This window comes from Serinus canaria, chromosome 5 (assembly GCF_022539315.1).
Source record: "Serinus canaria isolate serCan28SL12 chromosome 5, serCan2020, whole genome shotgun sequence".
In the NCBI taxonomy this organism is placed as follows: Eukaryota; Metazoa; Chordata; class Aves; order Passeriformes; family Fringillidae; genus Serinus; species Serinus canaria.
The window spans coordinates 55,638,632-55,660,552 of NC_066319.1; the positions used below are offsets into that span (position 1 = coordinate 55,638,632).

General features: G+C 44.5%; 1 protein-coding gene across 1 annotated transcript in view; it reads right to left on the minus strand.

The window, feature by feature from the left end:
* Window positions 1–205: 205 nt before the first annotated feature.
* The window catches only part of RHOJ (ras homolog family member J), a 60,858-nt gene continuing 39,142 nt past the window's right edge, over window positions 206–21,921 (minus strand). Inside the window, exons 3-6 of the mRNA XM_030240318.2 lie at window positions 15,911–15,969; window positions 10,335–10,499; window positions 9,162–9,257; window positions 206–7,867 (exon numbers count right to left, since the gene is read on the minus strand). Of these exons, the coding sequence (XP_030096178.1) occupies window positions 7,721–7,867; window positions 9,162–9,257; window positions 10,335–10,499; window positions 15,911–15,969 (467 nt within the window). The 3' untranslated portion in view covers window positions 206–7,720. The remainder of the gene's footprint in view (window positions 7,868–9,161; window positions 9,258–10,334; window positions 10,500–15,910; window positions 15,970–21,921) is intronic.

Below are 21,921 nucleotides of genomic sequence, written 5' to 3' on the forward strand. Positions count from 1 at the left end.
AATTCTTCATCACCATAAGCCTTTCACTTTCCCTCCTGACACTACCTGCCCTGGCTGCTGGACCACAGGGTGCACAGCTCATCATCTTCCTTGCCAATATGTTGGTAGGTGTTTTTCCTACCTGAAAAGTCCTGCAAGGTGCATGTGATTAGCATCTGGGAAAATAAACACAGCAGCACACCTCCCCGAAAGGATGCTGTCAAAATACTTTGAAATGCATTTATTTTGTTAAAATAAACTATGTACAATAAATGATATTAATGTGCATTACAATATACAGTAATTACATGTTTAAAAGATGATAAACAAAAGAGTACAGAATTATGTGCTGTAAATAGGAAATTAATAGTGTTTACATGATTTTTAAACTATGCAGAACACATTTGCTTGAAAATGGAATTTCCTTGGTTTGAATAAATTTTGCTTTGAATTCTGAAGATTTGGGTGATCTTTGGAAAAAGGCATACCACTCAAAAGTCAGACATAATCTTTTAGTGCCCATCCTTTGGTTTCACCAACCCCATATTCCAGCAATATTGCACACAGCAACTTTTGAGAAAAATTCAGTTGCTCACATCAAGTAAGTGACTCTTTCTCCTAACTGGCTAAAACCTGACTGGTGGTGAGTTAGGTCCTGATTTTTGTTGAGGTCATTACATCTACTTCACAAATTCAATCAGAATAACTTTTTGAACTGTTAGTTTTAAGCATTTCTTAAGGAATAATTTTAAATATTACTATTAAGTAAGCATAAAAAGAAAGGAACGAAATGTCCTTGTCTTTGTGTTCTCAAGGAGCAGAGAATCTCTGTGCAGTGAAATTTTTGCATTTGTAGAAGTGCATCAACATCATGACACATTAAACTGGATTCAGTTGTCCTCACACTCCATCTCCCTGCTCCTCTCTGCAGCCTTCTCTGAAGTCCTCCCAGTCTCGAGGTGCTGCTGAGCCCCAGGTACCCAGGTGTGACTCCACAGAGGCACCTCCCAGCCCATTCACCAGCCTCAATCCATGTTTTTTGGGGCATCAGGGCCACCACACCATGTCCTCCTCTGTAGCATTTCCCACCTGGCACCCTGGGCTTGGGTCACTTCTGCTCATGACTGAAGAAGAATTTGCCAGTGTCGTTTCCTTCTCACATACCTTTTTGTTATTGCTTATCAGTGAATTAATATTTACAAGCTTGGGGAGAGTTTGGGCTCATTTGCTCCCTGCTGACAGGGCAGTTCAGTGCCTGCCAGGTCTGTGATGCAGTTAGAGCAGCTGCCTATTTAGGGGAAAAATACTGAGAGGGACGACATGATAGCCACACTCTGGATATGATTTACCCACAAACTACTTTGACAGGCATCAGACAAATTTTTCTGCATTTATCAATACAAACAAATGTTGTGTTGGAAGATCTGGAAACTGTAGACTGGTAACAACTGTTTACTCTGAATTCATTAACCTCCAATCAAAGTCAAAACTCATCAGATCTGGTATCAGTGAGAGCTCAAACTGATCTTCACCAAAACCACATCAAACCTGGTGTCCTGAATGGCATGAGATGAAATTAAGTGACAGCAGTGAATTTAGGGTCTTTAAGCAAAGATAGCCATATATCTCGAATATTACACTGTTAATAAAATGTAACTTTCATCTTCAACTCTGTAGTGGTTGAACTGAGGTGTTTCAGATCCAGCCTCCAAAGGTGAGATCAGCAAAGTCTTTGGATGCCCCAATACCTTTCAGGAGTCCTTAACCAGCAGCAAGAAGGTATAAAGGATTCTTGGACCTGGCTCAGTGTATCTGTGTGCTCAAAGCTTGGTCAGCCAAGATAAAAGGTCAGAAAAGGAGGAAACATAAAGACTCAAACATTTTCCACATTAGTTATGTGGAAAACCCCATTGAAATTTTCCATTGCCTTCATGAGAATTGAAATGAAGCCAACACAGAGCATCTTTGAAAATCCCACCCCACCATTATAGTTAGAAGCAGCCAAACACTGCATTATGGTCTGTACAATCCGAAAAGGGATGGGGATCCATATTTTCAAAGTTGAAGAGATTTTTCACCACTGACAGCAATTCACATGATTTTTTGCTCGTTACTCTGGATTTCTGAACTAACTTTCCTCTTACAATGATCTTCTGACTCTTTTTGCTGTTATGGTATGGCTCCTGGAACTGCCCAAGAGAACAGATTTTTGTTCCCATGTTTCTGAAAGCTTTAACTGAAACAAAGAAAAGAGAATTTGAAGATTTTTTTTTATTGTTGCTGTTCTAGCTATGGGCGTACCCATAACATCTTAAAATGAAATTTAAGGTTTAGGATCAAACTGACTAATTGTGACTCTGGGCCCTGATTTTGCAGCTCTCCCCCGAAGCAGAAGTGATTCTGTTGCATTCATGACTTGGTGATTTATGTCCTGACTTTTTGATGCAAAAATATTTCTGTTCCTGTTTTGTTTTGATAGGTGAAGACAGCTGAGATCACAAGCCACTACCGAAATCAGTGGGAGGCTTTTTCCTGCTTTCAGATGGTCTTTATTCACAAGGAGGAAAATAAACATTCATAGTGGAAATTTGTCTTCATTTTTGCAAAGAGCTCAAATGTGACTAGAAGTTATCTGACGTAGGTCACTCCACGCTCACCTCCTGTCACAGCAGATGCTCCTCCAGTCCTATAGAGTTGTGAACCAACAAAATGTTCTGTTATTTCCAGATTTTCCTTTTTAATGTAGGATAAAACAACATTACAGGTCCTCCTCAGGGAAAAAGAAAATACATGGAGAAAGGCATGTGCAGCCACATTCCTACATTCTCCCTCTTTGTTAAACAAATGGTCCTTGGGCCAACGTGAGCATATGGATTGCTTTGTGGAAGAATACAAATGTGCTTTTAGACAATCCTGGCCTGAGAAAGATTGATGCCACTGCAGATTATTTTTAATCCAGATGAGGTTTCCGTGTGGTGAGTGAAGAGGTATTCCTGTGTCACTTGGGGAAAAAAGGTACAGGAAAAGGTCACAGGCTCTAAGCAAGGTATAAAAGCAGATGGGCAACTTTCATGTATGAATTAAAGGGAGAGATAGGCTGGCCAGGGAAGTGATTGGGTCACCATTCCTGGAGGGATTCAAAAGAACACAGGCCACCACTACTAGAGCAGCTGGCAGAGGTTTTCTGGTAATTAAACTGCAAGGGCAGATCACCAATCAACCTCCCTCATGACCTGAGCAGTACTAGTGGGATGGAATGAGACATGAACAACTTGGAGACAGTTCCTTGTGAAGAGAGATTCTCTTCAGTATGAGGAGGACGGCCAAAATCTGTCCCTTTAATAAAAGTATTTGGAATAACTTTATTTCATATTAAGATGCAGTGCAATATTTAATTCTATGTCTATTTTGAATGCTTTGAGTGCTTCAAAAGAGAAAAAAGGTGACATATCAATGTCAGCTGCTGAAATGATTGCTTTGATTGTCATACTGGACTTGGGGTGATTTCTGTACCTACACAGGGCGTATATCCAGTTGAACAAATGAGAATGGACCTGAGTGGGGTTAGAGCCTTGTTTTTGCCTTCTCCCCAACGTTTCAGAGCTCTGGGAGGCACAGGACAAACTGTGAGTCTTTGTGGGACCTCCTTCAAGTCATGCTGGGAGTGGCAGGACTATCCCAGTCCCACTGTCCTGGTGTTTTCACAGGGCTCTGAAGGGCAGAGGGATCTGCAGGTGGTTTTAATGTGGTAACAACTGTCTGATGCATTGAGATCTCTCTCAAATACCTCTAATCTCTCCTTACAGGGGTTTGCATGAAAATACTTTGGGCACTCTGTTTAAAACTGCAGCTTCAGGTTAAGAACTCTTGGTAGAACAGGAAGGTTTCAGTAGAGGCCAAAGGAGATGAGTTTTACAGGATCCAGCAAGTTTCCTGTAAGTTGTGAGTGCTTTTGAAATGACAGCAGCCTATTAGCAAAGGCAGGTCTGTCAGGAAAGGCTTTGACATCAGCTGCATTAAAGGGACGTTGTCAAATAAGTTCCAGGGATGGTTTCTAACCTTTATGACTCTCCTTAACAATGTTCCTTTTAAGGTGAAATTGGGATCTGATTTCTAGCTCATCTCACAGTGAGTAAACCCATCTCCTTTCACCTGGCAGTCCTTTATTGATTTTCTTTCCTTATTACTAATGGTGCTTCAAAAATAACTTGAAGTTTATATCTGTGGCCTTATGCCTGCAGTTGCACTATGTCTGGTGTTGTGGTTTTTCTGAAAATAAGCTTTACTGCCTTTCAACACCATCTGCTGCTTTTAAAAAAGGCATTAGGTATGACTTGCCAGATAGTCAATGATTCTTCTTACATCTGCCTACAATCCCTTTCTGAAGCCTCTTGGCCTGTGCTGTCCCTGCCTCCCCACAGAAATAGTGTAACAGGGCAGATCCTGGAGAAATTGCCACATTTCAGGGACAGGTGTGTGTACATAACCTAACACAGGAATAATGTCTATGGGACCTGCATTAAACATGGCTTTTCAAAAAACATTTATTTTTACTGGAAGGAAAATTAAAATAAATGGAGTGCAGAGGCCATTTCTCAGTGGATTGTAACCACTGTCCCTCTCTTACAGCTCCCAGAATTCAAATTTTGGTCAAAATCAGTTTTAAAAAATTGAAATTTTACCACCTCAGAAGCTTGACATGCTCCATTTTGTAAGTTCAAGGAAACCCCTGCGTAGCCTTAGCCTTTTTTTGCTTCCTCTGTGCAAGGATTTGCTCAGGATGCTGCAGTTTAACCCATTAGGACAGCAGCATTTTAGCTTCTCCATCACCATATGTTTTGTGGTTTATTTTCCTCAAACCACTGCAGTTGCATTAATGCTACAACTTCCCACTTGATTTTTGATTTTACTGCCAATCCTATGCCATTCCATTAAGATTAACAATCACCCCTGGTACTCAGTGGCAGGCAAAAAAAAAAAAAAAAGATTATTTGTGGCATTCACTGCTGCATGCCAGGGTGCTCCATTTCACTCTTCCAGTGTGCTTGTTACATTAGGATGAGCTCAGCTGTCACTCTGGATTTTCTATTTCCTCTATTTCCACATTTTTTGAAGCTCTAAGAAAACCAGGCAGCTCCAACCTGAGCCCTTGAATTGTGCTTCAGCTAAACCAGACTTCACCTTCTTCCACCAGAGACTCATGCATCACTCTCCAGCAACCTACATGAGTTAAACCAATCATCCTAATTAATTTCCACTGAAGTAAAGGGCAGCACAGTGCAGATATAATTTCCCTGAAATCTGTTCAAGGCCTTTTAGTTTTTGTTGTTGTTTCAGTGGACTTCTAGTCACGTTGTAAGCCTAAATATTAATTTATTTAATGCATGCCTAGTTCTCCTCATACTCTAATATATTTTTACACATTATAGTTCAGCTTATAGGCAGCGTCCTGTTGAGGTGAACACTCACTGCTCTGCCTGGGGATGGACACAACCTCTGTGGCATGGCATGGACTCCTGCACCTCACTCTGAGCTGGCCTTTAGTAGCCAGGCCATCTGAAGTACATGCCTGGACATATTAAAACCAAACAGAAAATATGCACAAAAAATCACCAGCAATGAGGGGAACTTGTCTATCTCAGATATGGCACAACTGTGTTTTCATCCATGTTTGTGTGCAAGGGGAAAGGGATGTGAGTGGAAGCCACTGGGTAGAAAAAGAGCAAAGCATTTGCCTCAAGTCTGATGGCTTTGGTCAGAGAGAACTGTTGATTTCTACCTGGAAATGTTTTGGGGTGTCAGAGCTTGTTTCTGTAGCTGTCCATGGTAAACTGGGGTTGGAATTAGATGATCTTTGAGGTCCCTTCCAACTCAAACCATCCTACAATTGTAGGAAATTGAATTAGTGCTGAGGGTGGAGCTCAGATCCATGAGCCTGGTCCTGATGCAGGACTGGGCACTGCACCAAGCTTGGTCCCTTCCATGTGCCCTGGGTGCTGTTCCCATGTCCTACTGCAGTCACTGTGGCCAACACCAGGTCTGGAGCTGCCTGGTTTGTCTGGTGGCAGGTGTGTTCTCAGTCAGAACACTGTGCTTCCCATGGGGAGAGGGCTGCCAGTCTCCTGGGATGGGGTGCAGAGGGGAGCAGGGCCTGTGCCCCTGGTCTCACTGCTGTCACTTGCTCCCTCCTGGCCCTCCTGGACACACTGGCTACAGACACAGCTTCTGCAAGGAGTTACATCTTCAAACTTGTGTGCTGGTGCTGGGATTTCCTGCTTGGGGAATGAAATCCAGGACAAGACAGACTTGTGGCACTGCCAGGGTACCCAGAGGCAGCTGCAAGTAACAAGACACCCTTGAGTTCACCTCTGAGTGTCTTTGTGCTGCAAAGTGCAAGGCTCCAGGGTCCTGGGAGAGGCTTTAGTCACAAGGCACAATTTCCCCAGCTGCAAGGGGAGGTCACAGGAGCTTCCCTTCCCCTGTGAGCTGGGCTTCCCATCTCCATGCTGTTGGCTGCAGTCCATCAGCTGCCCCTCGTGGAAAAGTCCACTCCTGAGGACCTCAGCCACACTATGGAACAGCACTCTCTGTGGAGATGGAAAAATGGGAGCAGGGAGAGAAGAAATGAATGGGAGGAGGGAGGCTACAAAAAGTCAACAAGTTCACAACTCCACTTTGATGAGGTTTTTTACAGAAATACTTCATAAAAAAAGGATAATTTTAAGGCAATTGGATCACCCCAAAGCACTTAAAGTCGGTATGACCTTTGGCTTGATTTTTTTTTTTCCTCTTCTTGGCTGTTGGGTGAGATGTAGAAATCCAGCTGATCTGTAAGGTAAATTCTCAGTTGCCATGGCAATGTGTCTTGTTCTTGTTCTCAGTTGGTAGAGAGATTGTTCCATGCTGCTATTTCATGTCTAGGGCAACATTCTTTGGTGGCAGAATTTCTTTGTTTCAGTACATTAATGCTACAACTCTGTACTTCCTTTCCCAGCTTAAGGAAACATGGCTCAGCCTGAACATTCTTCTGTAAAAATACAGTTATTTGCATTTTTTCTTAGGTGTAAGAACATTCCTTGAGTCTGGAGGTAAATGTTGATCCATTTGGATAGCTTGGATGCAGCAACATCCCGATGCTGTGAAGTTTCATCATTAAGTGAAAATAAACTGCAACCACTTCACCTTTGCTTTCATGTGGTTTGAACAAACTAAAGTATCTCCTGAACTAGCAAGTCTTAGAAAAGAAAAGCAATTTTAAAGTATATCTTACCTATAGTGTATATCTTACATATTAGATTTCTACAGATCTCCATGTGCTTTCAGTCAATTCAGATTCAATTCCTAAGGACTGCAAATTCCTAATTTTGATAAATTCTTACTTAAGGCCACAAAAGAAGTTTCTCCTCTTTCTTTTGCTGTCTTTAGCTCTTTGTTTTGTCACAAGCCACCTTCACCTTATTCTTAAGGTGGGGAGCCAAGCAGGCATCCTGGTTTCTGTTGGTGCGTTCTGCAGAGTGGGAACAGGCTGCCAAACAGCTCTGGAGGGTTAGGAAAGCACAGAGACAGGAGACGGCCAAGGGTGATACAGCTTGGAGGTTTCACAGCATGGAGAGCTCCTATATTTGGGTAAAAAAGGACCCTTTTCTGCTCATGCTCCCCATTTCAGTTGTGTGTGACCTTCATTGCCTTTCTAACCTGCTTGGTTTCACTGAACTCAGCTGGCTCTGCTTCCCAGGGGACGTCACACAAGGGTGCAACACCTGTGGCACTTTGCACAGCGCTTCTTCTTCTTCTTGGGGTGGAAAATGGTCATGATTGCCTCATCAAAGACAGTCTTAAGGCCTTTCTGTGTGAGTGCTGAGCATTCCAGATAGCACTGGGCTCCGATCTGAAAGAGAGGAGGGAAAATGAGAGTATCCACTGTTGGGAGACACAGAGTGATGCTGTTCCAGCATCTTTCTACATTTAGAAAGGGGTCAGACCATTTCTCTGTTTTGTATCTGGCTGTATCTGGGGTGAAGGGACAAGCTCATGTGGCCATCCTGAGGAATCAGCATCAACATGAGTATCTCACCACATGGGGGTGAATGGCTGCAGGAATTCCCTGCACAACCCTCCAGAGAGAGGGGGGCTGAACCCACGTTTGAGGGCTGGACCAGGAGCTTGGCCTCCTGCCTGTGCAGCTGGGGAGGCTTCTGAGGAAATGCTGGGTTGGAGTTGAACCCTTCACACACTGGGCTCTGCTCCCCTGAGCTGTCACTCTTGTGTCCTGCCTCTGCCAGTCCCAGGGAGCTGCTACCTGGGGAGTGCTTCCAGCTGGCTTTTGGGAATGGGGAAGCATCATTCTGAGACAGGAGTCTCCAGGGTATGCTGGCATGACACAAACACCCACAGAAGCCTGGGAAAGCAGCTTCAGCTTATTCAGCAGCCTTGTGGCTTATTCAGCTTGTTCTGCTCATGGATGCTCTGATTTTAGGGCCAGGGATAGTAATAGCACCTGCAGCATAGGAGGACAAGGCCAGGATCCAGAATCCTGCACCCCAGGGCTTGGGGAGTGCTTCTAACCCCCTGCCTTTCCAGAAGAAATGTACAGTCCCACAGAAACTTTGGGAGCACCATCTCTGCTGCCTGCAGTGCAATGGATAAGTGGGAATCCAGTTGTCTGTGCTTTTGTGAGGGATAGGGAGGAGTTTGATAGGAGGTGGCTTGACAGCAAAGAGGGGTTTGCCACATGCATCTCCTGGCAGAACCCTGAGCAAGAAACACTTGACTTAGATATAATAGGCAGTAAAATCTGTTGTGATGGCCCTTTGCCACCTGCTGCCCTGTGTTCCTCCAAGCTTTTCTTAGAGCTTGGTCATGGTGCCTGCTAGAGATCACAAGTGTTTGGACCATTCTCTCTGACACATGGTGTGATTTTTGAGATTGTCATGTGCATGCCCAGGAATTGGACTCATTGACCCTTTTGGATCCCTTCCCACTCAGGATATTCTATGTTCCAGCTGGTTCTGCAGCAGAAGTGCAGGCTCAGGGGTCACAAGGTGTGCCTGGGTCCAGCCTGTTTGAACAGAGGCTCCAATCTCTGTCTGGGGCCAAGGGGCCTTGGGGGACCCTTGAAGGAAAGAAGCCCAGAGGAAAGCTGTGATCAGCCAGCCTCATGAGGCACCAGAAGAAGCTGTTACCTCCTTGGCCAGCTTCACTCCGTGCTCATAGGTGAGTGGTTTCTCCTTCATGTACAGCAGCCGCGCCAAAGTTTTGGGATCATCCCGGAGGTCAATCTAGGGCAGAACACACAAAATCTGTGCTGTGATTCTTGAGGCAGATACTCATGGCTTTACATCAGGGCAGCTGTATCACTCCTCAACTCAGGTGATACTTCAGAAATTAATTGCACATTTACTTACCTTTTTTCTTTCAGTTTACAATGAATTAGCTCTCCTTTACAGGTTGGTGGGCCACAGCTCAGATGGGTATGGAAGAACCCCTCTGGTGGGGGAAGCTGCTGCAGCCCTGCACTACATCACCCAAACCCCGCCCTGACAGGCCAGACTGACACAGCTCAGTCTGACTTGAAACAAAATCCCTTGTTTCCACGGAGTGGAAGTATTCTGGCATTTCAAACCTGTCCATTTTCAGACTGTGTGATTCAAAGGATAATGCTTTTATTTTTAAATGGGTATTTTAGATTATTCCAGTGTAGAAAACAAAGACAGTGTTTGAATTATTTGCCTTTCCTGTGGCATGAAGACTTTGATTTTGACTAGAATTTGATCTGTTTCTCTAATTTGACTTAGGTTACTGTTCAGTGCTCTGACATTTTCTATGTGGTTGTATCCCTACCCTCACAGTCTCAATCCACTCTCTCTTGGTAACAAACCCATCTTTAAGCCATTTTTATTTGATTGACAGATTAATAGATGTTAAGGCCAAAATAAAGGGGTTTGATCATTCAGTCTGACAATCACTGTAACACAAGCAGGATGGTGAGTCACCAGTTGTAATGTTGATACAAAACCATGAAGGGAGGCTACTTCCTTCCTGTGTCATTTGGCTGATTATTCCCATTCTTAAAATTTAGTTTGAAGTTTAGCTTCAGCTTCTAGCCACAAACTTTGATGTTTTTTTTTCCTCCTCATCAGAGACCTGTATGAAAACTTTTCTCCTTATAGGTATTTATGACTTGTTGCCACATTAATATACATTTGAATAAGAAGATAGGATGAGCTTTGCCAGTCTGGACACCTGCACATTGAGTTTCTTTCGTGGTCCCTGAATTTTCCTCTAATGGGAAAATCTGGCTGAATTTCCTATGAGTTAATTAGGAAACCTTTCCAGATGCTCAGGAGAGGCTTTACCTGTGTTCCTATGAGGACATAAGGCACATTGGGCATGCAGACTTTCAGCTCAGGCACCCACTCCTCCTGCACGTTGTGGTAGGAGGCAGGATTCACCACGGAGAAGCAGATCAGGAACACGTCTGTGTTGGGGTAGGACAGGGGTCTCAGCTGGTTGTAGTCCTCCTGCCAAAGGACAAGAGCAAGAGTGTCACAAGAAGGGGATGACTCCAAGTGGGGGTGTCATGTTGGGTTTCATGAAGAGGCCAGCACTGCCCATACTCATTCACACTTCTAAGTTCCACGTGGCTGCTGAAGGGGGGGAACCACCCTTTGGAGGACAAGAGTGCTGATTTATAAGCATTTAACCAAAAAAGAGCTGAAAGATGCCCCATCTCTGGGAAGTGTTCAAAGTTGGATGGGGCTGTGAGAAACCTGGTCTAGTGAAATGTCCCTATGCCTGGTGGGAGGATGATTGTGTGTGTGGAATTAGATAATTTTGAAAGTCCCTTCCAGCTCAATCATCCTGTGATTGTGTGAACAAGTCTTGTTTGTGTTATCTGTGGAGATGGTGGTGCAGAGGTGATGCTGAACAGTCCTGCAGAGTGCACAGCAGTGTGGCAGCCAGCAGAAGACACTCATCCTGAAAGCAAAAAACAGATCAAATCCAGCCCTGCAGTACCTGGGTACTCACTGTGGGTGATTTAGTGTTTCCACAGAAGGAGAGTTGTTTCCTCCATGGGCTAGTGTTGAAGAGGGTGAATTTTCAGACCCTTGAATCACAGCTGTGCTATGTCATGAGCTGGCTTTGATAGCTGAGTTTCAGGGAAGAATTTAGGTCTGTTTTCAGGCTTGAGAAGCTGAGAGCAAGCAGAGGTTTTGCAAGCCATGTGAAAGGGACAGCCTGGCTCTTTCTGACAGTGGGAGCATTTGTAGCTGTGTCTGGTGGGTACTGTTCAATGAAACCTCTTAGAAAACTACAGTGCAATGAAACAGATGCTTTTTAGAGAGGATACATCTGTTCCAAAGGCTTTTTTAGGGGTTCCAGAATTAAAAGGGGGAAAGAAACACAAAGTTGGAGTGTGGGAAACAATAATGCATGCTGCTGTCAAGCCTGACAGCATTGTAGATTTGCAGTTTATAGTTTCTGCATTCTGGACAAGTCTCAAGTCTCTGCAGTCTGGTCACTTTTGGTTATAACTGTGTGAAAACTCAGCTGGTGTGATTTGCTTTGCAGATACAGACTAGTTAATAAAAGGAAATAAGGTTAATAAAAAGGGGAAAAAAGACACTTGGGTGCTGTTTCTTAGACTTGAGAGCATTTATTTTAGGCAGGGAAAACCCACATTAGGGGCAAGAACAATGCAAACTGCTGCCTGTCCTGCAGGAGAAAGTGATGCAGAACTGTATCAGTGTGTGTCAGAATAGATGATGTTTTAGTACAGCCTTACTTCTGTTTTTGTTTAATTGGGTCAGCTAATGAAAGGACTTAATTGTGAAGTGAGACTGGCAAATCACCTTTCTGAAGTCTCTTTTTCACTGACTATACAGTAATAAATTGACCCAGACTCCTTCTGGATCAACACTACTTTCCAAAATATACCAATGAATTACTCAAAACCAGTTTGCACCAACTGTTTCTAAAAAAATCCCCCAAAATTTAATTATTTATTCTGAAAGGAGGCGTGAGCCCAAATTTAGCTCTGTGTCAGGAAAGAAAAGTTTAAAAAAGCATCCTGAAACACAAACAAAATGTTTTGTTTGGTCTAACTGGATGTTTATTGTCCCAAACCCACTTTGACAGGAAGAATAAATTCTCATTTGCTACCTCCAGCCCTCACAGCCACAGTATTTGGGGTAAAACCAGAGTATTTTTCAACTGACATATTTATGTCTTTCCAATGGCACAGAAAGCATGGATCTGAAGAAAGATTTACAGGAGGAGGTGTTTGGATTTATCACCTCCCAAGAAAGTGGATTAGGAACTGAAGAGGATTCAAGGAATAGCAGGGAAAAAACCCCTCAGAGATGTTTGTGGGTACACCAGAGATGCACTTCATGAAGATGCAAAGTCAGTGACAGGAGATTTATCCAAGGCTCTGGAGGTGGCAGAAGGAGATTTATCCAAGCCTGCACCCAGCAGAGGTGAATAGAGACAAAGTGAATGCCAAGGTGATGGGATCAGGGGAGAAATTGCATCGGAGAGACAGTTTGATGTGCAGCTGTGGGTTAGGAAAGCCTGGCCTGATTATGGGGCATTATCTGAAGCCAGAATATCAAACCTGAGTTTGATTGTGGCACAGCCACCACGGGCTGTTACCGGCTGCTCGGCCAAGATCCTTTCTGGGCTTTTGGTTTAGCTCCTGAACCAGCCACGTGGTGGCAGCAAGCCTCAAGGAATCCTCATCTAGGCGGGTTTGGGAAGGAACTGGCTAAATATAGCCATTTTCAATATTCCAGACGTGCATATTTAGAGGGGCTGGGACTTACTGTACCATTAAAACCACAGATTAAAACCATGAGCGCTCTGCTTGGCTGTTACATCTCCAGGAGCATGCATTTAATTTCATTTTCCTTGTTCCTTCTGAATCCCTAGAAAATCCGTTTTCAGGAAGAGCATTCCTGATTTGAGCTATTAGCACAGAGCATTATGTAAGTTGTAAGCAGGGACAGCCAGGCATCTCATAGCAGAGGTCTCACCCCCACCAGGGCACATGGGATTCTTCACAGACAGGTCAAAACACAAATATCATGGATAAGAGTTGATCTGGGCTCCTGTACATGAACAGGATCCTCCAGGCCACATCAGACAAGGACCCCTTCTCTGTACCTGCTCTCCAGGAGAAAGTCTGGTAGCTTTGCCACAAATTAAAATAAAATAAAATAAAATAAAATAAAATAAAATAAAATAAAATAAAATAAAATAAAATAAAATAAAATAAAATAAAATAAAATAAAACCTTGCCATGGACCTTTAGAAAAGACAGCCCTACTGGGTAATTTCTCATTCTGAGATGGTCAGCCTCACAAATGATGGGACTGAACATTTGCATGGGTATGGGGCCCATCCAGGGAGGGGTGCTATAGCAAGTGACAGTCATGTTTGGGAAGGGACTTGAGTCCTTGTGGGCTTGAGCTGTGGCTGATCAATAATTTATTTTTATTTATTTATTTTCTCAGCTCGTGCTTGCATTGTGCTGTCTGCTATTCAGGGGCTCAAGGCTTCCCAGTTAACATTGCTTGGCCACTGGTTTGGTCTGGAAATGCCTGACCTGGCCCTGTTGAGTTGTTTGCCTGTGACTTGCCAGGACCAAGATCAGTTGGTGCTCCCCCTCCCCTCCACCTTGGCCATCAGCTCAGCAGTGTTTAGGCCCCAAAAATGCAGCAAAGCTGGCTTTTTTGTTTTGTTTTTATGTCGTTGCTGTGCTGATCTCTTGTACACTCTGCTAAAGCATTTTGCATCTGAGTCCAGCCCACCAAAAAGCCCACAGTTTTTTCCTCTTAGGATCATTTGTGCCAGGGATACAGAGAACCAGATACCTCAAATCTGGGGTCTCTGCCAGCTCTCCCTTCAGGCTGACAGAGGGTCCTGCTGCAGGAGTACATTTTTCAATTGTTATTTCATTAGCATATGTTTTATAGCATCGCAGTGTCAAGGGCTATTTCTGGCTATGACTTCACCCTGATGCCTTTGGAAAGCCACACAGCACAAGGAGAAGGAGGGAGGAAACAACCCAGATGATCTGTTGTTATAACTGGAGCATGTGGGAAGCATCATCCCTCCAGCCTCCACGGGGACAATCCAGTCATCAAGGGCTGATTCACACTCTGAGCTCTGGCTAGAGAGCCACGTCCTCTGGAGCAGGGTCTGGAAGGGACCTGAGCTTGGTGAGCTAGAGAAGGGGTTTGGAGGCAGGTGCTGAACTAGTCTAGTTTGAAGCAGGGGATGGCAAAATGATGAGGAATGGATGGAGGGGTGAGGCTTGTCAAAGAGACAGCTGAGTGTTCCTTCTGGCTCAGGAGGACAAATGAGAGGAGGTGTTGCTGTGGAAATGGGTGGCAGGTGGAACTGTCAGCCCTACAAAACAAGTAGGAATATTAAGGCATGGGGTGAAAACTGACTGGGAACTGAATATAACTCCAGTCTGGCTTGCAAAGGCTTGCAAGGCTGATGGATCGTGGCACAGGCTCTGAGCTCAGCGTTTGTGAGCACAGAATAAAAGACTGAGCAGGATTTTGACATGGGGCAAGGGCTTGGGTCATATTTTGGGATTGGCTTTTGGATCATCAGTTTTCACCATGCAGATAGGAAAGATGTGGGGTCTGTAAGGGCCGCCAAAGCAGCCAAGACTGATGCTGCCTACAGAAACATGATAAGAATGAAACTAAAGAAAGTGAAATCCAAGTTATCAAAGCCCCAGTTCGGCTGAGTGCAGGTTTTTCTGGAAGTGACAGTCTGTTCTGGTGTGGGTTTTTTGATCTCTCTGCAGAGTGCTGCAAAGTATATTCTGCAAGAAGTGGCCTTTTGCAGACAGCAGGGTCTCCTTCTGCACTGTTTGTGCCTTTCATGGCAGTCAGTCATGCCCAAAACCAGTACAGCCAAGAAGGTGGTGCTTTCCTGGTGAAAGCAAAGCCCTGCATCCAGGGCTGCTGGAACCCAGAGGGAGTGAAGCAAGTTCCCAAATCTGCTTTCTCTCCTGTTGGCTTCAGTGTCAGCTGTGACTGGAGGAGCTGGTGGATGTGGGTTACAACATTCCCAGTCTTTGAGGAACCTGGAGCCTCCTCCCTCTGCTCTCAGCAGATGATTTTTTGCAAGGTTTCTGTGCAGACTATGTCCCTTTCTTTATTTTGTCACTCACCAGCATTTGGAGTCAAGAGGGGGAAATTTCACCACAGAAAAGTGTTGCTCCCTGTACTTCCTTCTGCCCTTCTGCTGGCAGAGCAAAGAAATAATAATTTCTCCTCCCCTCCAGGGGGTGAAATTATTCTGCAAGCTTTGAGAGCAATCACACCATATCAGAGTGTGGACAGTGGAAACAGCAAAAGCATTCTACATGTAAGTAAGCATGGGATACAGACTCTCTTCTAATGGACACCCTTGTCCTGGGAGAAGGATGTTGGGGTGTTGGGGTGGATGCAAATCTGGCTGGGTTACCACTTAAAAAGTCAACAGCTGATGACTGATAGACTAATGCTGATTATACCAGTTTTCTGATCTTGAAAATAGGAATTATTCTCTGTATCTTCAATGCCACCATGTGGTAAAGGTAAGAAAACCCTGATTACACAAAGCATCTTATTTGTAGTAGCAGGTGGATATATGGGGGGTTGCACAGCCTCCTCAAGCTTTGTTTTTTTTGATTAGGCAAAACACAATCTTAGGGATGAATGTATTTGTGTGTTTTACTGCTGAAACAGAATGAAAACAAAATGGAGAAGGTCAGCAATTCAATCATTACAACTCAAACCTGATTGTTATTATTTGTGAAAAAACCCCCAGCAAACTCCACAAATATTATGAACAACAAAACCCAGTGTATGACAGTAACAAACAAACCATGGGGAAAGAAAATGGTAAATGTTTTGCAGTCCTTTACCTGCCCTGCAGTGTCATAAAGCCCCAGCAAGTGTTGTTGTCCTCCCACAGTCACGGTTACTGGAAGAGAGAAACGAGAAATTTGTTTATGCACAGACCATGGCCTCATTTTGATTTAGTGTTTTAATCCCAAAATGCCAATAGACACATTAGCAGGTGTCCTCCACTGGGCATCCTGAACCCAGCACATCAATCCAACCCAAAGTGAATCACAACAAAAGCAAATCCTTTATGCCATGATCTTATTTCTGTACAAACAGCCACGGGTGGTGAGCTGCACACACTGCTGCCATCAGGGTCCAGAGACAGGGGGACCTTTGTCTCTGCAGCCACCAACTGAGCACCCTGGACTTGAAAGCACAGGATTCCTGCCTCCCCACCATGGGCATTGGGCTGGGCTGGTCATGGATCATTGGGAGGGTTTTTTATTGTTTTATTTCTTCCAGGCTGTGAAATGATGAAGCATTCAGCAGTGGCTGGTGTTTGGTGGGTCTCACTGGACGTGCAGCTGTCCTGCCCTGTGCCATCACAGGTGAAGTGGCAGTGTTTAGTACCTGGGGCTATGTGGTGGATGATTTGAAGGACAGGAAGAAAGAGGAGCTTGAATATTTTCAGAGATGTTGACCACATTCTGTTGCAAATGAAGGAAAGCTTAGTTTGTTGATCACATCCAGCATATTTACTCCTTTAGCAGAAATTATGTTGAACTTCATTTTGAGCCCATTGACAAATTTTGACATTGACAAAAATGTTTTCTCATTGCCTTTGGATGAAGCCCATTATTAGCTGATTCCTGTAACCAGTGTTATTCTTATAAAGGACATGATCTGGGTTAATGACATTTAGTTAACCAGTTAATCTGCTTAAATCATTACTACTCAACTGGAAAGAAAGGGGGCCAGTCCAGTTCCACCCATTAGTCAACAGGAAGCCTTCAAACATTTGTCAGGAATGTTGCTTAAAATAATTATATTGTTGCAGCATATGGACTATTAATTTTTTTAAACATGAGGGCAAGTGGCAGGACATAGGAATGAACATAAAGTTTTGTCAGGAATGGGGGAAGAGGCTCAGACAGGTGATCACAACTTGCAATTAATGAGGGCTGGGAATGAGTAATTTTGGACAATAAAAAAAAAAGAGACTTGAAAACATCACACAGCATCTTGTTGATTTTTTTTTTGTTTGTTTGGTGATAAAATTTGTACTAGAAAAGCAGCTACAAATTTATAGAATTTAATAGCTCCTGCACTGGGGAACAATGTCCTGTTTGAAATCTCTTGGACTGAAAGTCTCTGCCAGTGTGACTGGACAGGCTGACTATTCAGCACCTTTATTTGCTTGCAGAGACACAGTAGTGTTGTCAGCACATAAACAGAGCAAACCTGACATCCTGGAAGTACAAAGGCCCAGTGAGGACCAGACTTGCTGATGAGAGCAGGATGGGCTGCACTCACCCACTGCTGGGGCTGCCTTGTGATGTGCACTGGAAGAGGAGGTGGGGAAGGGGAGAGAGCTCCCTCTCCTCATCTCAACTCTGCACTCTGCAGCTCCCAGGGAACTCATGGACACTGGGCACGGATGCCCAAGGGTGGCACAGCTTGGGGAAAAAATACAAGATGGGGACATGGGCACCAACACAGACAGGAGACAGTCCAGATGCCCCATCCTCTTCCTTCAACCTGACTTGAATGAAATAATTTAAAATAATCCTCCCTGGCGCCGTGGTTTTCAACTTCTTGTGGTGTAAGGAATCCCAGAATGCCCAGCAGGGGTATGAACTGTGTAAGTTACTGGCAACACTCCTGCTTTTCTTAGCTGCCTTCTTAGAAGCAGTGGGTATTACAGGTGGTCAGCACAGCTTACGGGAGGCAGTGGGAAATGTGCTTTTTTTTTCCCCTCTTGCAACCTTGGCAAGCCTCCAACCTGCCCTTGTGCCAAGAAATGCAGGAGCCAGAGCTGCTCTGGAGGTTTTACTCTGCTCAAGGGCCAGCTGTAGGAAGATGTACCCTTCAGCTGAAGGCAATTTTCCAGCTGCAGTGCACAGCTGGCCGAGGTGGTGTTTGTGAGGACACGCGGTCTCTAGGGCTGCAAACAGCAGTTGCACTGTCAGTCCTTGGTGGAATGTGCAGGGAGCCTGCAGAGCTCCTCCAAAGCAGGATGCTCTTAGGACAGCTGTGAGGCACATGGAAGTGCAGGTCAGCTGGTGTTTCTGATCAATCTGAAGAGCCATGAGCCACACATCACTGCTGATAGGGTTATCCAGCTCTGCCTCTCCTGCTGGCTCACCCTGAGCACAGGCAGACTGGGTGGGGTCCTGCTTGCAAAGACATCTTCAGTGCTTAAAAAACTTAAAAGCTGCACTGAAATTTACTCTGCTGTGAAGCTTTGCTGGCCCGTGTCTTTCTTGGTGGCAACTGACTGGGAGAGCTGCACTGGCAAAAAGCCCTGGTGCAGATACAAATTGCTGGTGTGTTCCAGTAATTAATATGGTTTGGAGATAAGCTGTTTGGATAGAGGATCAGTCCACCTCGAGTGTGCTGTGCTCTGCCAGAAGGATTTAACTCCTAGACTCTTATCTCTGCTTTGTGGTCCATGAAGTCACAGTGGATGTTTTGCAGCAGGTCTGTGGAGCCACACACTGAGCAGTGATTGATGGCTTGTGCAGTTCAGTTTGGCTTCTGGTCACCTCTGGGAAATGCTGAGGGGGAATAAAGAGATTGGTGGTGTCCTACCATTACTCTTCCCCCACACAAGGGATAAGAATTGGAAGGGCTCTTGGAAAAATACATCTGACTCTACCCAGCCTGCATATCCCATTTTAATTCTCCTTCTACATCTCGTCCCTTATGCATCCTGCTGTGAATTTCTGCATGGAACCAGTCCTATATTTTCACTTTTCCTCTCTTTTTCTCTCTTTGTCTCCTTTTTATTTTTTTCCCCCTCCCCTGCTTTTGCTTTTGCCCATCAAACTTTATATTTTCTTTCTTCTTGTCAATTGTTCTAACCTGTCTCATCATCAGAGGATATTTTTCCTGCCCTTATCACCTCAGAATTTGCAGCTACCACCCCAGCAAAACTGCCTTGTTGGCTAAACCTTGAGTGTTGTCTTTGGATTCCTGGCTCTGAATGCAGTGGGGACCAAATGGCTCACACTGGCAAACCAAATGATCCCTGGCTCTTGAAACAGTGATGTCCAGATTAACGTATTGGTGCTAAAATTTCCACCACACTTTCAAGCAGGCAAAGCAGATGTGGAAATAAATGGCTTTTCCCTGTGAAATAAATGGCTTTTGCCTGTGAAAACTTCATGGTGTTTTTGTACCATGAGTTTATCAGTCTGCCTCTGTCAAGCAAAAGTCTTTTCAGAGTATCCACTTGGTGGGTCATATTTATGAGCTGAGATTGCCCTGCTGGATTTGTAGGCCTTACTTTTGGCTTTATTCCAGTTTACTCTTACTTACCCTGTTATTATCTTTTCCTGTTCTCTCCGTGGACAGGCCTATGGGAAGCCAGTGCGGAATTCCTTCCCAGCCACTGGGGTAATGCAGGCTCCTTTATGGGATTGTGAACTCGACTTTATGAGCAGTCTTGGAGTAACAAGACAAATATGAACTCTCCTTGTCATTTACTGACTGTATTGGTGTATTGATTAAGCACTGAAACGCCCTGGCCTTTAACACTGAGTGCAGTAGGGACTGCAGTAAAATCAGGCTGAATATTTGCACAGTCCTGGCCCTCATTGCTCTCCAGTGTGGGTTGCACCAGATGATGCAGCAGGACAGATGCTCCCCTCCCTTCATGAGGTGGTTTTAACCAAGTGCAGAGTTTGTAAAACATTGCTTTAAAAATGATTGCTAGGTCATAAATTAGCTGGGTATTGCTTACTAGAGTTTGAATAACTATTTTGGGTCACTGCAAGGCTTTGTTGCAGGTCTGTGTGCCTGGGGTTCTGCTACAGGACCTCAACGCAGAGCTTGGCCACCGCAGCAGAAGGACAAGGTGTAGATGGACATTGTGTGGGATGGAACTGGTCTGAGCTGGGAGCTCTGTTTTTAAATCCATGCTTAGTTTGTGTTTCTAGGGACAATGTGACAATTTTCATTGATGTTCTCCATGCCCAGATTGCCCCAGATCCACCTGTCAGTGGCCAATCTTTGCCCAACCCTTCTCCCATTGTGCTTTGTTTGGTAACTTTTTGGGACTGAGCTGCACCTGTGGAAGAGCCCTTCAGCCAGACAGCAGCAATGTTCACAGCCTGCACTGACAGAAATGGGACATAAATTGTCTGCTGAACTCTCAGAACATCTTCAGTTTGATTAATGGAGCAAAGCAACACATAAATCTCTGTATGACACCAAGCTAGGATGCAATATCTCAGCCACACTTAGCTGTGGCACGGGAGAGTGGATTTGCACATCAGGGGGAATTTTTCCATGCCAGTGAAGAAGTGCTTGCAGAACCCAAAGACTGTGAAACCCCCAGCCAGAATACACACAGGAGCCAAGCAGTGTCTAATGTGACATCAGATGGGAAAAGTAATTTATTTATTCTAGTGCCTTCCTGCCAACGAATTAAGGTCCAGCTGCTTCAGAGAAAGAAGCCAGGAGCCTGTGAGCAAGCAGGGATGGTGGCACCTGCCTGGATGGAAAGACTTTCTCATGGTTTTGGGCAAATTAGACTGCTTCAAGCCTCAGACTTTCACAAGGGCCACCTTCAGCCCTAGGCAGCAAGCAAGCTCAGAGTATTAATCTGGGCATTTGACTGTTCACTAGGATTACACGTACCTGGTGCATGTTGCTTAACACAGAATAATCAAAAATGATAAAATGATTGGGATGGAAGGGACTTTAAAGACAGTCTAGCTTCAAGTCCCCTGCCATGGCAGGGATATCTGGCACTAGACCAGGTTGCTCAATGCCCCATCCAGCCTGACCTTGAAAACTCCCAGGGATGGCCACCAGTACAAGAACAGCTGCAGTTCTGGTTGACCTGCTGGCACTAGAAATGCCCAAGTCTGTTTCTTTTTCATCTGGGAAAAAGGATAAAATCAGAACATGGGCAAAAGGACAGCTCTTGGTCAGCAAGTTCCTTCTAGGCACCTTTCAGGGTAATTCCTGTGATGTGAAGTTCCTGACACAGTGAATGTGGTCTGTTCTCCAACAGCTGATGTCCCTGGGGATACTGACTGTGTGTTTGCTACTGGGTAATATTTTTCCTTCCTTCCTAAATGCAGTTTTGTGAAATCTCTTGTAATGAACTGGGAATTCCCCTCCACTCTACAGATGTCTCCTGCTCTCTGGAGCTCACACCAGACAGGACAGGAGTGTTCTGGTAGGAGTTTGAAGAAAAGTGATTTCAAAATTCTGGTTTATAAATTGTCTTCTTTTTGTACTGCATAGCTTCTAAATAGGGGTCTTTGTGGCTGGAATTTGAGGATCCCTGTCCCAACTAGGCACTGAAACTCAAAAACACCTCAAAGGCATTTAGATCAAAGACATTCGGATCTCTAATTCCCTCTGGTTCCCATAATGGTCAGGCATCTAAATAACTGAGCTTGAACTGCATATCCCAGGATTTAAGAAATAGGAGCTTTGAATATTCCATCAGAAAACAAAGTGAATGTGGGCAGTGCATTTTTATAGCACCTTCTAAGTGCCTCATGTGCATTTCTGAATCCTATTTTGGGTAATAATTTTCTTCAGAATATCTTTCTTTGGCTAATCCAGGTGGAGAAAATAAAAGTCATGGATTAGGTGTCACACTCTGCTTTGATTTTGTTTGGGTCACTGTTTGGGAAACAATTTCTGTTGCTGTGGACCACCCTTCAGAAGATGTTGCACTGCTGCAACTGAAGCTGGGAATGCTCTGGAAACTGCAAATAAAAGCCCTGCAGATGCTACAATCCAGCAGCCACCAAAGGAAGACAGTAAAAAAAAAAGAGTAAAAAGACCTTAAGGACAGACATGCAGGCCAATCCATGACAATCAGCTCAGCTGAGCTCTGTGCCTG